Source organism: Rhinatrema bivittatum, chromosome 1 (genome assembly GCF_901001135.1).
Source record: "Rhinatrema bivittatum chromosome 1, aRhiBiv1.1, whole genome shotgun sequence".
In the NCBI taxonomy this organism is placed as follows: domain Eukaryota; kingdom Metazoa; phylum Chordata; class Amphibia; order Gymnophiona; family Rhinatrematidae; genus Rhinatrema; species Rhinatrema bivittatum.
The window spans coordinates 415,439,893-415,455,044 of record NC_042615.1 but is presented as its reverse complement, the minus strand read 5'-3'; the positions used below and the strand labels follow the sequence as shown (position 1 = coordinate 415,455,044).

General features: G+C 43.4%; 1 protein-coding gene across 2 annotated transcripts in view; it reads left to right on the top strand.

The window, feature by feature from the left end:
* RNF38 (ring finger protein 38) overlaps positions 1-14,921 on the top strand; it is a 589,332-nt gene extending 574,411 nt beyond the window's left edge. For both annotated transcript variants that reach the window (XM_029602782.1, XM_029602791.1), the window contains one exon: positions 11,102-14,921. In XM_029602782.1, the coding sequence (XP_029458642.1) occupies positions 11,102-11,279 (178 nt within the window). In that variant the 3' untranslated portion in view covers positions 11,280-14,921. The remainder of the gene's footprint in view (positions 1-11,101) is intronic.
* Positions 14,922-15,152: the final 231 nt, after the last annotated feature.

Genomic DNA, 15,152 nt, shown 5'->3' with positions numbered 1-15,152 from the left:
CAGTCTTACGACCAAGAGACAGTTGAAACTTCGGCAGCGTATCCAGTATCTGATGGGAGCCAGTCGGCCCATAGCCTGGGATTATCTGCAGGTTCTGGGTCTCATGGCATCCACCCTGGAAGTGGTGCCTTGGGCGCGGGCCCATATGAGACCTCTACAGCATTCTCTGCTCTCTCGCTGGAGCCCCCGTCGACGGGACTATTCCACACACCTTCCTCTACCAGCCAGAGTTCGGACCCAGTTGCGGTGGTGGTTGCAGTCCAACCACCTGAACAGGGGGTCAAAGATGTCCTCGCCCACGTGGACCTTGCTTACCACGGATGTCAGCCTGAGCGGCTGGGGCGCACATTGCGAAGAACTCACCGCGCAAGGGCGATGGAACAGGGAGGAGTCCTCGTGGAACATCAATCGCCTGGAGGCCCGGGCAGTCCGATTGGCATGCCTTCAATTCGCTCACAGACTGAGGCACAGAGCTGTCAGAGTGATGTCCGACAACGCCACTACAATGGCCTACATCAACCGTCAGGGCGGAACCAGGAGCCGACAGGTATCCCTAGAGATTGCCCCACTGATGATTTGGGCAGAGGCGACTCTTCTGGACATCTCCGCCGTCCACATCGCCGGGAAGGACAATACCACAGCGGACTTCCTCAGCAGGGAAAGTCTAAATCCGGGAGAGTGGCAGCTGTCACCCACAGCCTTCCAGATGATTGTGGATCACTGGGGGATTCCGGACATGGATTTATTGACGGACAAGTCCAATGCGCAAGTGCCCAGATACTTCAGCCGCAGGCGCGACCCGTTTTCGCACGGAATCGATGCCCTGGTCCAGCCGTGGCCTCCAGGGACTCTACTATACGCCTTTCCTCCGTGGCCTCTGCTGGGCGCCATCATCCACAAGATTCAGGCGCACCGGGGCCTAGTTCTTCTAGTGGCACCAGACTGGCCAAGAAGACCCTGGTACGCAGACATGAGAAGACTACTGGCAGGGGAGCTTCTTCCTCTGCCTCCTCTCTGGGACCTTCTACGTCAAGGTCCCATTTAACACGAGGATCCAGCTCAATTCTCTCTTACGGTCTGGCCATTGAGAGGGCTAGACTGAAGAAGAGAGGTTACTCGGGGCCCGTGATTGATACACTCCTCCGAGCTCGCAAGTTTTCCACATCCCTCACCTACGTACGGATCTGGAGAGTATTTGAAGCATGGTGCGACACTCACTGCACCAATCCCCATGCCACCTCCATACCTATCGTGTTGGATTTCCTGCAGGATGGGCTTCAGAAGGGTCTCTCCCTCAGCTCCATCAAAGTTCAGGTTGCGGCACTGTCTTGCTATGGTCCCAGGAGGGATGGCAAGACATCGCCAAGCACCCAGATGTTTCTCGTTTCCTGCAAGGGGTCAAGCATATTCGTCCGCCACTAAAGTGGCCTGTGCCCTTATGGAACCTTAATCTTGTTTTGGATTTCCTCGCGGGATCCACCTTCAGACCCCTTCAGGGCTTGTCTCTCCGGTCTCTAACCTTGAAGTTGGTGTTCTTGCTGGCGGTGTGCTCCACACGCCGCATCTCTGAGCTACAAGCACTGTCCTGCCGTGATCCCTTTCTAAGAATCACTCCGGAGGCTATCCATCTTCGGACGGTTCCCTCCTTTCTCCCTAAAGTGGTTTCACAGTTTCATCTTAACCAAACCATATCCTTGCCTACCACGGTAGGTTTGAAGAAATCTGAAGAAGGCCGTTTATTACGCCATCTCGACATCGGCAGATTGCTGCCCAGGTATCTGGAAATGACACAAGACCTGCGAAAGACGGACCACCTGTTCGTCCTACACAGCGGGAAGACGCAAGGTGAAGCAGCCTCTCGGCCCACCATTGCCCACTGGATTAAAGAAGTTGTCAGAGCCGCCTACGTGGAGGCTGGGAAGGCTCCGCCTCTACAGGTCAAGGCTCATTCTACCAGAGCACAGGCGGCATCTTGGGCTGAATCCAGGATGCTGTCGCCGGCAGAAATCTGTAAAGCGGCGACGTGGTCCTCCCTCCATACCTTTTCCAGGTTCTACCGTCTGGATGTCCAGGCCAGGGAGGACTCCGCTTTTGCGAGGGCAGTACTACATGGTCCTCAGGCAGCCTCCCGCCCCGACTGGGAGTAAAGCTTTTGTACATCCCATTTGTACTGAGTCCATCTGGCTACACGCCAGGAAATGTTGAGATTACTTACCTGGTAATCTTCTTTTCCTTAGTGTAGACAGATGGACTCAGCATCCCGCCCAGCTGCCTGTGTACATGGGTTTCACAGATTCCAGGTGAGCCATGGCATTTGTTTTCATAAGAGCGTGCACTCTACCAGTGTCCACGCCTTCCGGTTGTGAATGCTGGCGGTCTCCAGCCAATGTCAATCGGTCAGGGGAATCCTGTTTTCACTTTTCACTTTTCACTGAGCGTCAGTACACACATCCATAACAGCTTTTGCAAGGAAGATTACTGAATCACTTCGCTTCCTGTGGGGCTATATACCCCGTGCTGACGTCAGATCCGTCTCCAACTGCTAGCACGCGGATACTATCCCATTTGTACTGAGTCCATCTGTCTACACTAAGGAAAAGAAGATTACCAGGTAAGTAATCTCAACATTGCTGTATCCCAATCATGAGATTCTGTGAACCATGTATCTGTGATAGCAATAATGTCCAATTTTGCCTCCGTCATTAGGGCCTGCAGATCTGGGATTTTATTTCCCAAACTATGAGCATTTGTGGTCATAGCTTTCCAGGTTCTCTCTTTAAGGTTATTGCTTTTCCTGGACTTCTTATGAGTCTTTAGTTGAGATTTGTTATTCACTTCACTCTTTCCTTTTGCAGTTGTGCCACTGATGACAGAGTTATCCATCTCAATTAGCTTTTTCTTTTGGTTATGGATCTTGAAATTCTGCATGCATTGGGTTTTTTCTCTCTTTTCTGGTAACACTTCAATGTTTTTCTCAAGAACTACTTCAGTTTTTAATATAGAGCTTAATATAAATATTTCATATCTAACTGAGGGAAAAAAGCAAAAATTATGTTATTGGGCCAAGTTAAATCACCATTATCCTACAACTAGTTTTAATCTTGGAGTGAGAATCTGCTGAACACTTGAGAGATGATAGTTGAAAATGGGAAACCTTCATTTTATCTTCTCTCCTACCAGATTTATTTCCCACGTCTGCTATTAATGCACTATCATCCATGCCTTAGCATACTACTTCAGCTCCTTTTTTTAACCCATCTTTCCATTTCTTGCAATTCCAATGCATACAACTTTTAACTCAATTTCTCTGTCATTTCCTTTCAGGCTGATACAGTAAAATGCACTCAGCTGAGCGCACTGTTTAACCTGGGTTGGACCTGTTTTGGGCGCGCATCTACAGCCCCTTATACAGTAAGGGGTTAAGCGCATCCAAAACACATGCCCAAACCTCCCCCCCCCTAAAAAAAACCCAAAAACTAATAGCGCTCATCACACAAATCCATGTAGATAAGGCTTTTACTGTATCTGCCCAGGATACAGTTAAAAAAAAAAAAAAAGTGCATTTGATCCACACATTTTACCCTCAGAAATTAGCACCTGCCCAAGAACAGGCATTAATTGCTGAGTAGCCCAAAAAAAGTGTACAGAAAAGCAGAAAATACTGTGGCGATATTAAGTCAGAGGAACCAAAAGGTTAAAGAAAAATTTAAAAAGAAGTGTGCTGGCGGGTAAAGTTAGGAAAACAGCCACTCAATTTTACAAGCACCCATTTTCCTAACCCGTGGCTATGTACAGGTTAGGAAAATGGACGCTAGTAAAATTGAGTGTCCATTTTCCAAACTCACTGACAGCCACCTCTCCTGGGCTTCTGCTGCTAAGGAGGCGCTAGGGACGCGCTGTTGTCCCTAGTGCCTCCTTTTCAGCGCAACCCCTCATTTAAATACGGTATCGCATGCCCAGACTGGGCACGCGTTAGGAAAGCAGGCGCTCGGGGGGGGGGCTGTTCGCCGCGCTCGAAGATGGCTGCTTATGCCTGAGGCTTCACATTGCTCAGCCCCACTATATTTAATTTCCCCTGAAATTGACACTAAATCCGGCGAATCACTGCAGCGACAGTTTCAGCAATTTGTGAGGATCAAAATCGCCCGCAAAGGAGGTCTGACCGCGGCGAGTGGACGGCACTGGGCAGTGGAGAAGGCTTCTGCTGCTTGTTCTCCCGCCCGCCATCTTGAGGCGCGTGAGCCCCGTGTGAGACAGACTGACCGGGCGAAAAGCGGTGAAGGTAAAGGCAAGAAGCAACAGCACGGCCGACAACTTAAAAACAAAGAGCAGTCCTCTGAGTTTGCTGTTGTGGGGGCGAGCACCATGGGACTAGTGGGCAGCCTGGTGCTGGGAGAACCGGGTTGACTGCTGCAAGATGGGAGCACTGCGAATCAGGGAAGTTTTTGCCTTTCTGATCTCCTGACCGCCATCTTCGGTGCGAGCGTAGTCACTGATTCCCCGATGCAGACTAGTCCGGGCTGAATTCATTACATACCAGATCCCGGTATTCATTTAAATTTAAAAAAAAAACAAAAACCCAACAAATATTCCTCATGAGCTGTGCTGGAGGTCGGGAGACGAACGGGCAGTCTTGCGCCGGAGCACCCCCTCCTCCCCCCTTCCCTGCTCCACCTTTGAATTGTCGGTCGTCAGAGCCGGGAGATACATGTTGACAACAGAACCTTTACAATAAATTAAGAATAGCCCTGGTTTTTATACCCTTTCACATCGCGATTTTTGGTAGCAGGGTTGGGCTGACTGGAGTAGGAGAGCTGACCCTTCATCGGAGAAACAGCGTGGCTAGAGGGGTAGCGGGGAAGCTTAAAAGGAAAGTCAACATCAGCTCAGTTTGTGCTGGCAGCCATCTTTGCAGCGTAAAACTCTGCGGGGTAAAAAAGGGTGATGACGTCACCAAGACTGGCGGAGGAGGCTTGAGCTCCGCGGTCCCTTTGCAGGTGTCTGTTTCTCATCTGGTGGTTGTACTGCTGCCCAGGGGCCCCCTTACTTTTCGGAGGGGTGGGGGCGATGCGACAGAGGAGTGCGCGGAAGAGTGTCGTCTGCCAGTCCCGCACCCCTGTTGCTAAGATGGAGGCCCCTGCAGGCTCAAAGGTTCTTGATTCGCTGTCTTCAAATTTCTCAAAGTGTCACAGCAGTGTTACTAAAATACAGGCATCCATGGACAACATCAAATCAGCGCTGGAAGGTCAGACGAAACGGTTGGATGAAGCGGAACATGTTCTGTTGGATCATGGAGACCGGCTGGGCGAATCGGAGCGCAGTGTAGAAGCGCACTGTAAGCTACTCAACGAGACTTGCTGGCCAAAATTGAAGATTTAGAAGACAGAAGTCGGAGGAATAATATTCGTATTATCAGGGTTCCAGAGTCAGTTAAAGACAGTGCGTTGTCCAAATTTGTGGAATCTTGGGTGCCGAAACAACTGGGTCTGGAGTTTTCTGTGACACCAATGGTCTGCGAATGAGTTCATCGAATTGGAATCTTCCGGGAAGGAGCGAACAGGCCCAGACCGGTGATAGCGAAAATACTGAACTGGGCCCATAAAACGCAGATCATGCGAGCGTCTAAGCAGGTGTCCATGGAATTTCAAGGCCATAAGATACTTCTATTTAATGATTTTTCAGCGGCGACGGCGGCGCAACAAAAGACCATGTCCCCGGCGTGTACAGAGTTGCATATGCGAGACATCAAATTTGGGTTGCTTTATCTAGCTAAGCTGCGAGTCTTTCATGATAACGAGGTTTTTTTTTTCACCTCCAGAGATGCTGCGGACAGATTTATAGCTACCTTGTCTGCTGCAGGGGAAGACTAAATGATGATTGTTGTAGGGAACCCTTCTTTGTTGCGGAACAGAGGGAGGAAAGCTGAGGATCCTGGTTCTTGTTCAGCAGTTCTTTTTCTAACCTTGGGGATCGACGGGACATGTCATAAGATTTTGTAGCTGAGACACGATCTTGTCTGACTTCACTAAGCTGCCCGCGTCTTTGGAGTACAACTGGCATGTCGAGGTCCCCTTGATTGGGGACCTCGTGGCTCCACCATAACTCTAAATGCTGTTAAAGTTGCTTGATTCTTTGTACAAGTTCTGTTGTTGTTTCGGGGGCTGGGGGCCTAGAGGGGAGCCTTATCCCTACTGCTTCCAGGCATGGGGGTGGGAGGAGTGGCTCTGAGCCTCTTGGGGCAGGTATTTGTGTTGTGGATTCTGTGTGTATGTGAGTTGGTATGGTTGTGGTATGTCTGGTGTGAATGGTGTGATTGGGTTGTGAAGTTCCATCTGCTGGGGGGGGGTGGAAATCCTGGGAGACATCCCTTTCATTTGGGTGATAAGGCAGTTTTTTATGGATATTGATCTATGTCTGTGGTGGTTATTTCCTTATGATCCTGGGGGCTTAGGCTGGGGAGCCCCGGGATTTCTTTTTGTTGCCATGGCACCTTTGTCGCATCCTATTGGTAATATTTCTTAAAGCACCCTAGGTTATGGCTACACTAAAATGCACATCTCTTAATGTAGATGGCATACACTCCCCTATTAAACGAAAGAAACTCCTTATGGCTTTTAAACATATGGGGTCGCAGGTTGTGTTCCTTCAAGAGACTCACTTGTCAGCAAGTGAACATGTCAAATTACAAAGAGAGTGGGTGGGGCAGTGTTTTTTCTCCTCATGCTCTTCCAGAAAACGAGGGGTGGCTATACTCATTCATAAACAGCTGCCTTTTCAATCTGAACAGGTATGGCACGATCCTGAGGGTCGCTATGTCATAGTCCAGGGATTGTGTAATCAGCAAAGAGTGGCATTGTGTAATGTATATGCACCTAATGTGTATCAGCATGCATTTTTTACTCGTCTAGTGGGGATCTTTAGTGAACTTTCTGATTGTGCACTTTTGGTGGGAGGGGATTTCAATATGGTAGCCAATAAGTTGGAAGACTGCAAACCTCCTAAATCTGTAGAACTTAATGATATCCATAAAGGTCCTAACTTTCTATGCCATGAATTGCGCTTGCTGGACATTTGGAGGGCGTTGCACCCTGGAGAGCAGGACTACACCTTTTTTTCACATCCTCATGGGTCTTATTCCCGTTTGGATTATTTTTTTATCTCGGAGTTCCTGTTCCCCAGGGTGACGGCCGCTACCATAGGCACATTTGCCTTATCGGATCACGCGCCAATCTCTGTTACAGTAACATTTGGACGTACTCCTAAGCCCCCTTTTTCTTGGAGCATGTCTCCGGGGCTGTTCTTGGATAAGGAGTTTTCTCGCTACCTGGTAACCCGTTGGGAAGAATATATGCTTCTAAATAATACTTCTGGTATTATGCCACGGGTTCTATGGGAAGCAGGAAAAGCAGTAATGCGGGGACACATTATAGTCTATGTTGCTACTCAGAATAAGAAACGTAATGCTGCAATTCTTAAAATAACTGACGAATTGAAACAGGCACAGCTCCGACATATTAGTGCCATGTCAGACTCTAGCAAGCGTGAAGTAGACGAATTGAGGAAGACTTTGCAAACGCTTTTGTTTCAGCGAGCATCCAAGTCTATGAGATATTATAAATATCAATTGTATCGATATGGTAATCAGCCCAGTAAGTTGTTGGCTAGTTTGGTTAGGGCGCGTGGCCCTAAATCTTTCATAACTAGTATTAAAGATAGATTGGGGTCCAGTCAAACCGCCTCGGCAGCAATTATGAATTGTTTTCTGGAATATTATAGTGGGCTTTATGGGAAAAAGGATAGCCATACCTCATCAAGAGAGTCTTTCTTTTCTGATCTTCCTTGGCTGCACCTTACTGAGGCGCAGATTCTCAGATGGCCTTAAGTTGGGAAAGGTGGCTGGTCCAGATGGCCTTGGGCCGGAGTTTAATAAGATTTTGAAATTCTCCATCTTACCTGCGCTGCGACCATATTATAATAGCTTAGTCCAGGAGAATCCGGTTACGCCCGCAGAAAATCAATCCACTATAGTGTTGCTCCCCAAACCTGGGAAGGACTTACAGGAAGTGGGCTCATAAGGCCCATTTCTCTTATAAATGGGGATTTAAAAATATTAGCAACAGTGCTGGCGGCTAGATTGAATCTCCTTCTGCCCTCCGTGATCCACGGTGACCAAACCGGCTTTATTAAGGGGCGCCACGGCGTTAAAAATGTGCGGCGCCTGATTGGCCTATTAAATTTTCACTCTAAAACGGAAGCCCTGGTGTTGAGCTTAGATGCTGAAAAAGCTTTTGATTTACTTTCATGGGACTATTTATTTTGGGCCTTGAAAGCATATGGCATATCGGGTTCCTTTTTATCCTGGCTGCGAGCCCTGTATGCTAATCCAAGTGCCCGGTTACTTATCAATGGTACTTTGTCAGAAGCTTTCCCTATTCTATGTGGGGTGCGTCAGGGATGCCCTTTGTTTGTCTCTTTTATTTGTATTAGCCTTGGAGCCTCTGGCTATTAAGTTGCGTTTGGAGGATAGGTTTCAAGGCCTTCGCGTAGGCCATCATCAGATGAAGTTAGCAATGTTCGCTGATGATATCTTGTTGTTTGTGGGGCAGCCTCGGACTAGTATCCGTCATTATTCAATGTTTTAATGTTTTTCGCTCTATTTCAGGCCTGACCATTAACTTTTCTAAATCAGAAGCGCTTGCCCTTGATCCTGGTATACAACAACATTGGCCGGGAGGGTTCCCGTTCACGTGGGCTCAGAATAAAATGAAATATTTGGGGGTTTGGATCTCTCGGGACCCTTTGGACCTTTATGCTTTGAATATAAGAAGCACACTAGTAGACATGGATGCTCAACTGAAGGCTTGGCGCTCTCTGCCCCTCTCCCTTTTTAGTAGAAGTGCTCTTTTTAAGATGGTCCTTATGCCTAAACTTCTTTATAAATTGCATATGTTGCCCTGCTGGCTTACTAGCAGAGATTTAAAGTGGTTGCAGTCTTCTTTTCAAAAATTTCTTTGGGTGGGGAAGAAAGCGAGGTTAAGCTATCAGGTGTTGATGTCTCAGAGAGGGGAGGGTGGACTTGGCCTGCCGGATGTTCGGTTATACAATGCGGCCTGCCAACTTAGATTTGTGGGAGAATGGATCCTCGATGAATATGCATATTGTGAGGATGGGTTGGTTATAAGCATGGTTGCACCTTGGTCCCCATTGTACTTGATTCAGGCGAGTCCTGGGGCTTATCAAACCTTAAATATCCCTTGAAACTTGGTGCAACCATGTCGACAGGGCTGGCGATGGATACGGTCCTCTCTTTTCATGCCTTTAATGGGTAATTTGGACTTTCTTCCAGGTCGAGAGAACTATTTTCTTTTTGATGCATGGTTACAGAAAGGTTTAGCGTTTATTTTTTGCTTCTGTGTTACTGACTCGCCAATAGTGCATGACTTCGCATTTTTGGCCCGAGAATATGATTTACCAGCTAAACATTTCTATGCATATTTACAGACCTGTCACTATCTCCAATCCTTTCATTGGACTGAGGAGTCATATCATCGGGAGTCAGCCTTTACACAGCGTTTTTTTTATGGGGCCTTAAAGTGTAACTCCATCAAAGGTTGGTGTGAGTTTGGTAGAGCATATTGCTCTGTGACGCATGTGGCCTCTTTGGCACGCTACTGGGCTGAGGCATGGACCAGGGGAATACCTACTTCTTATTTGCTTTCCTGTTTTAAGCTTATGCCCAAAAGCCTACCAGATCTCTTTCTTCAGGAGCTACAATTTAAGATTTTGCACCACATTTTCTGCGATGATGTTCGCCGTTGCCGGATGGGACGGTTACCCTCCCCAAATGTCATCAATGTCATCAAGTGCTAGGCACTTTGACACACAGATTATTTCTTTGCCCCGTTTTGCATACATTTTGGCTGAAGGTGCTTGCAGTAGTAGCTCAATGTACTGGCTCGTCTATTGGCTGGACAGGCAAGTTACTTCTCTCTGGTTTAAGAGGAGCTCTCCCTTCTTACAAATTCTTTGGATAAATTTGGCCATACTGCAATATTGCTGGCATGCCATATGATCTTAGCTGACAGGATAACCCCAGACACGCCGCCCAGCCTGCGTGCATGGTTTGGGCGGCTAACCTTTTCAATGCAAATGGAACGACTGATTGCCATGGACAGTGAGAGAGACAGGGATATACTATACCAGTCTTGTTGGTCAGCCTGTTATGGCCTATTGCCATCGGACCTTCAATCTACATTAACCGCCGCTGGTTATCATCCCTCTTGGAAGTGTCTTGCTCTGAGACTATTGTGCATTACAATGATGACTGAACTTTGCAAAGGCCTATAGCGTTGTTTTATTACCACTGTTGGACAATGCTAATTATAGAGGGGGTGTCTCCCAGGGCGGGGGGGGGGGAGGGGTAATGTGTGTAGTGTGTGGAATGTTAGTGGAGGTCTGTGGTGTGATTGGGTGGTGGGATATGCTTGGAGTTTAATCTGTTTTTCTGGGTCCGGAGGACCACAAAAGGAGAGTACATGGGGTACTGTTCTAGTTGACCTTGCTATATTTGGGAATTGTTCTTGAAATGTTATACTGATAATATTTGATTTCTATTGTGTTCTCTTTTCCTAAGTTTGGGATATTGATTGTACCTGTGTTGCTCTCTAATAAAAACAGGATTATGACAAAAAAAAAAAGGAAAGCAGGCGCTCAACACTGATCACCCGTTTTCCGTTGACCTTACTGTATCGGCCTGTTTAAGTATAATCTGCTCTTTCTTATAGAGTATACACAAACACCTAGATTCAGGAACTATTGGTTATATCTTTGATAATCTCCAAGAAAAGGCAAAGGTGAAAAAAATATGGAATTAATAAATTGGAAGAAATTATATTTTAGGGTTGGAGAGGATAATCCAGTAAGAAGTCAGTGATTGGGTGTTGGGTGGTTTACCGCACTGTAAGATTTTGATTTATGTTTAGAGAAGGTTCTTCATTGATTAACTGCAATTAGAAAACACTACTTGTTTGTTTGTTCTATCTTGCACCAAAGTTAATTACATAGTTATAATTTAAATTTTTTTTTACTTTTGTTTTTTCAGGCAAATCGTACCTGCCCAATTTGTCGAGCTGATGCTTCAGAAGTGCACCATGATTCAGAATGACCAATTTAAGAGCACAATTCTAGTTTGGGTGTTCCTCATCACTTATATATTCAAACTATCCATTGAACTGACTTGTGCGGCTTCCAGCCCTCTCTTTACACAAAAGGGTCAATAGACCTTTCTTTGCACTGTGTGATTTAAAAAATTTCAAAGCTTCTAATTAATCTTCACAATTATGAGATTGTTATACTAACCGTGTGATTGGAACTCCAAAGGTTTTTTTCTTTAGCTTATTTTTTTTGTGTGCGCACATAACATTCCCTGGATTTTGTGTGGTCATTCCGAATGTTGCTGCAAGATTACATTGGACATGATCTTTTAGCATGTGTTTTTATATATGTATGAAAAAGTGGTAGCTCCAAACAATATAGCAATCTACCTTATATAGAGCCTTCAGATACTGTGAGTGGGGATGAAAAGAATGTACGTATGCTTGTTGGTAGCAGTGCGATTTTGTATGCATGTCTGTATGGTGTACATTTTTGCATTGGGGGGGGGGGTATGAATGCAGCCAGGTGTGTTTGAGAACCTGTATACCAGCATGTACTGGGAATGTATGTATGTAGTGTTAATTATGCTGCAATGTATATTCTTGTTTTATTTAAACAGTACTAGCACTGTACACCGGTTTCTTGCATTTACAGCTGCAGATTGAATATTAAAGGTGCAGCAATTATAGGCATTAAATATTTTCCCCACTATAATTGGCATATAAAAATGACCTTTTATTCCCATTCAAAAGTATAATTTCCTCTAAAACGTCAAAAAGAAAGGATATATTTATTGGGCTGTAACTGCAGGTAATTTAAGGCAATAAATACATTTTTCAAAATTTTACCCAGTTTTAATATGTAATCTGGGTATTGGAGCTGTTTAATTTGAAATTTAGTTATTGGATACCACATTTTCACTTCATTATAATCTCATTAAGAAAGTGGTTTATTTTTATCTGCTGTTGTCTGTTTACATCTCAAATGAATTAACATAAAGCAGACATGCATTATAATGTAAACCAATTTGCTATTGCTACTATAGTGAAGTGATATCTGTCATAGGTGCCATTACTGAAAAACAAGATGGCTCTCACTAGAATGAATAGTGCTTGAAAATAGACTGACCAAATCTATTTTATTTATGCCTTCCAAGACATACATTTGAAGTCTGAGTAAGAGTTAATTCTCCATTAAGTACATTGAATTTTCATTGCTTCCTCTGCTGCAAACCTTAGATGAAATGTCTACAAAGTAGTTAATTTTATAACTGGGCATTACACCTGTGAAAAGCATAACAACTTGGTCAAATCACATTTATATATAACATTTTTATGCTTTAAAATATTACTGTGTCGCTGTCAAATGTATTCAGGCTACTAGATCTTAAAATGTTTGATACAATCTGTTTTTAATCTCTGTTTTGTGACTGGGAGTGCAAAACTATTCCTGGTTTTACTGTAATACTATTATACTGCTTCCTGTATCATGATCTGGTTCAATTTGTTACCATCTCTTTAAATAGTTAGCTTTCTTTATACAGCTACTACTGTAGCTGTATAAAGACCTACTAATAGACCTGCCTAAATATAGTATGAATGAGATGCAAAATAACCTTAACAGTGCTGGTACAGTCCCATCTCTGCCCATCTTTTTTTAAATTTTCTATGTATTGAAACAGGAATTATCATTCATAGAGACTTGTGAAATGTTGAAGCTGCCATTTAAAACAATTCTGTAATGTTTGTTCTGTTGTACCATGATAAGAGGAGATGCACTTTGGGGGCTGGGGTTCAACACAATACTTGTTTTTTATGGTTTAGTTTCATTGTTATTACTTTGGTTGCAATAGCACAAGCAGCACATTAAGCAATATTGCTGTTACTTGCTTCCAATTTCAGCTTTAAGTTCCCCGTGTCATAACTTCTGGTGCATGTATGCTGCTATGCTTTAGTCAGTTGTGTTTTCAGACAGTGTTATTCTGTTACTTAATGCTGCTTTCCCTTATTCAAAGGCTCTAAAGACTAATCCTAGTTTATGGTTCAGTGAAATAAAAATACAAATTGCCCATGTTTCCAAACACTTGGCTTCTGTTTAGTTACACAAGTAGGGTGTCAGTATCCATCCCAGTTAAATGCTGTAACCCTAAAACTCAAACTGCTCAACATAGAGTTCAAACTATCTGGTCAATGTTGCTTTTTCTGGTGTGACTCCTCTCTTAGCAGGAGATATGAATTGTTATGAATTGGACCTACAATGTCTGAAAAATAATACATTGATGTTTGTCTCTTTTCACTGTGTTCAAAACAGAACTGTGGCTACATTAGCGAACCACTGGATAAGAAATTCCTGGATATACCAGCCTGTTTTTGTTTTTTTTTTATTATTTTACTTAAAATCATGTGTTAAAGTAATAAAAATTATGCCTAGTCTTATACTTTGAAATATTAGTATCACTGCAATTAATGTTTACTTGTAAAGATCTAACCACAGCAAGGATACACTCAGTATTCACTTTATTAAAGCGTAAAAAGAAGGCACTTTTTAATTTAGACAAAACTACGTAGTTAAGAGGGCACCTATACATGTTAAGATAAAAATGACCTAGGGTGGATTAGTTTGTATTTTCCTCCCAAAGTAAATTATTTTCAGTTAATTACCCTTTCCCAAAATTAATACCCAACTGGAAATACAGGAAGGTAATAGTTTAATTTTATACAATACTGAATTTAATAGACACTCTTGTGGCCAAAACTTCTAGAATGTTTGTTTTTGCATGGGTTTTCTCCAGATCTGTGCAGATTTTTTCCTCTGGTTAGTGTGTATAAAATGTGCACACACATCACACACGTGTGTTCTGAACCAGCCCAAATTGGCTACAGCCATCTCTTGCCTGGTGTGGGCAGAAAACAAGGAAAGGAAGGGAATTCATGCTCAACTCTTACTACCATATTTATGTACATATGTCTAATTCCACAGCCTGGAATGGTGCATGAAAACACCAGAATATAATATTAAAAAATGCTGATTACTGCCACTTTCCACATCTACCTTATTCCTGCCTTCCTTTATTTCTGTTTTCACCCTCTCCCATATCAGAGTTATTGGCTTTACCATTTTTGTTGGCAATGTTGTGTGCTTGCATGATTTCTTAACTTGTCTGATTCTTTTGACTTTGTTTAAACAAATAGCAAGGCTTACAGATATCTTCAGGATTTAATTTTATAGTTTTCTTCACAGAAGAAAAAATATTTTGGTATGAAGAGATTTTGTTTTTCAGCAGATTTTTTACAATCAGTATACTGTGATGTTATAATTGTTAATATTTACTTCTCGTCACAGTTCAATAATCAGAATTTTTGGTTTCTCACTAAAACAAAAACATTTTGAGTGAGTTATCTCTAGGCCTTTACAAAAGAAAGCTGTTTCTCCTTTCATACAGTCAGTTACCTCATTTTGCTATTTATATGTTTCAGATATGCTAATGAATATGAAAGCTTGTGATTTTGTTGGAATCATTTTCTCAAGTGTTTTCTTTAAATCATATTCTATTGTATCATTTAACATGACATATAGTTTTAAATGTATAAATACCTGTAACCAAATCATTCAAAGGCTTGGTAAATTTTTAACAAAATTTGTAAACTTTTTATGAGAGTTACTAGTAATGCTTTACTAAGTAGTACAATTGAAATTTTTATTTTTAATCCCTGTGCCCAATTTTGGAGTTGAGGGTTGTTCAGTAATAAATGTATGATGTACACTTACACTGTTGTAATGCTGTTTACTTTTGTAAAGAATGTGAATTCAAATTCCTTAAAGCTGTATGAAGTACCCCATAATTTTATTTAGAAAACCTAGAATAGTTTAAAAATAAAATGGTGCCACATTGTTTTTTCCCCTAAACAATCCCTTTTTCATATAGTACCAGGTGTTTGCAGTTTCCTGCAGTGTTGAATGATGATTTGTTTTGAAAATATATTTTATTGGATATTAAC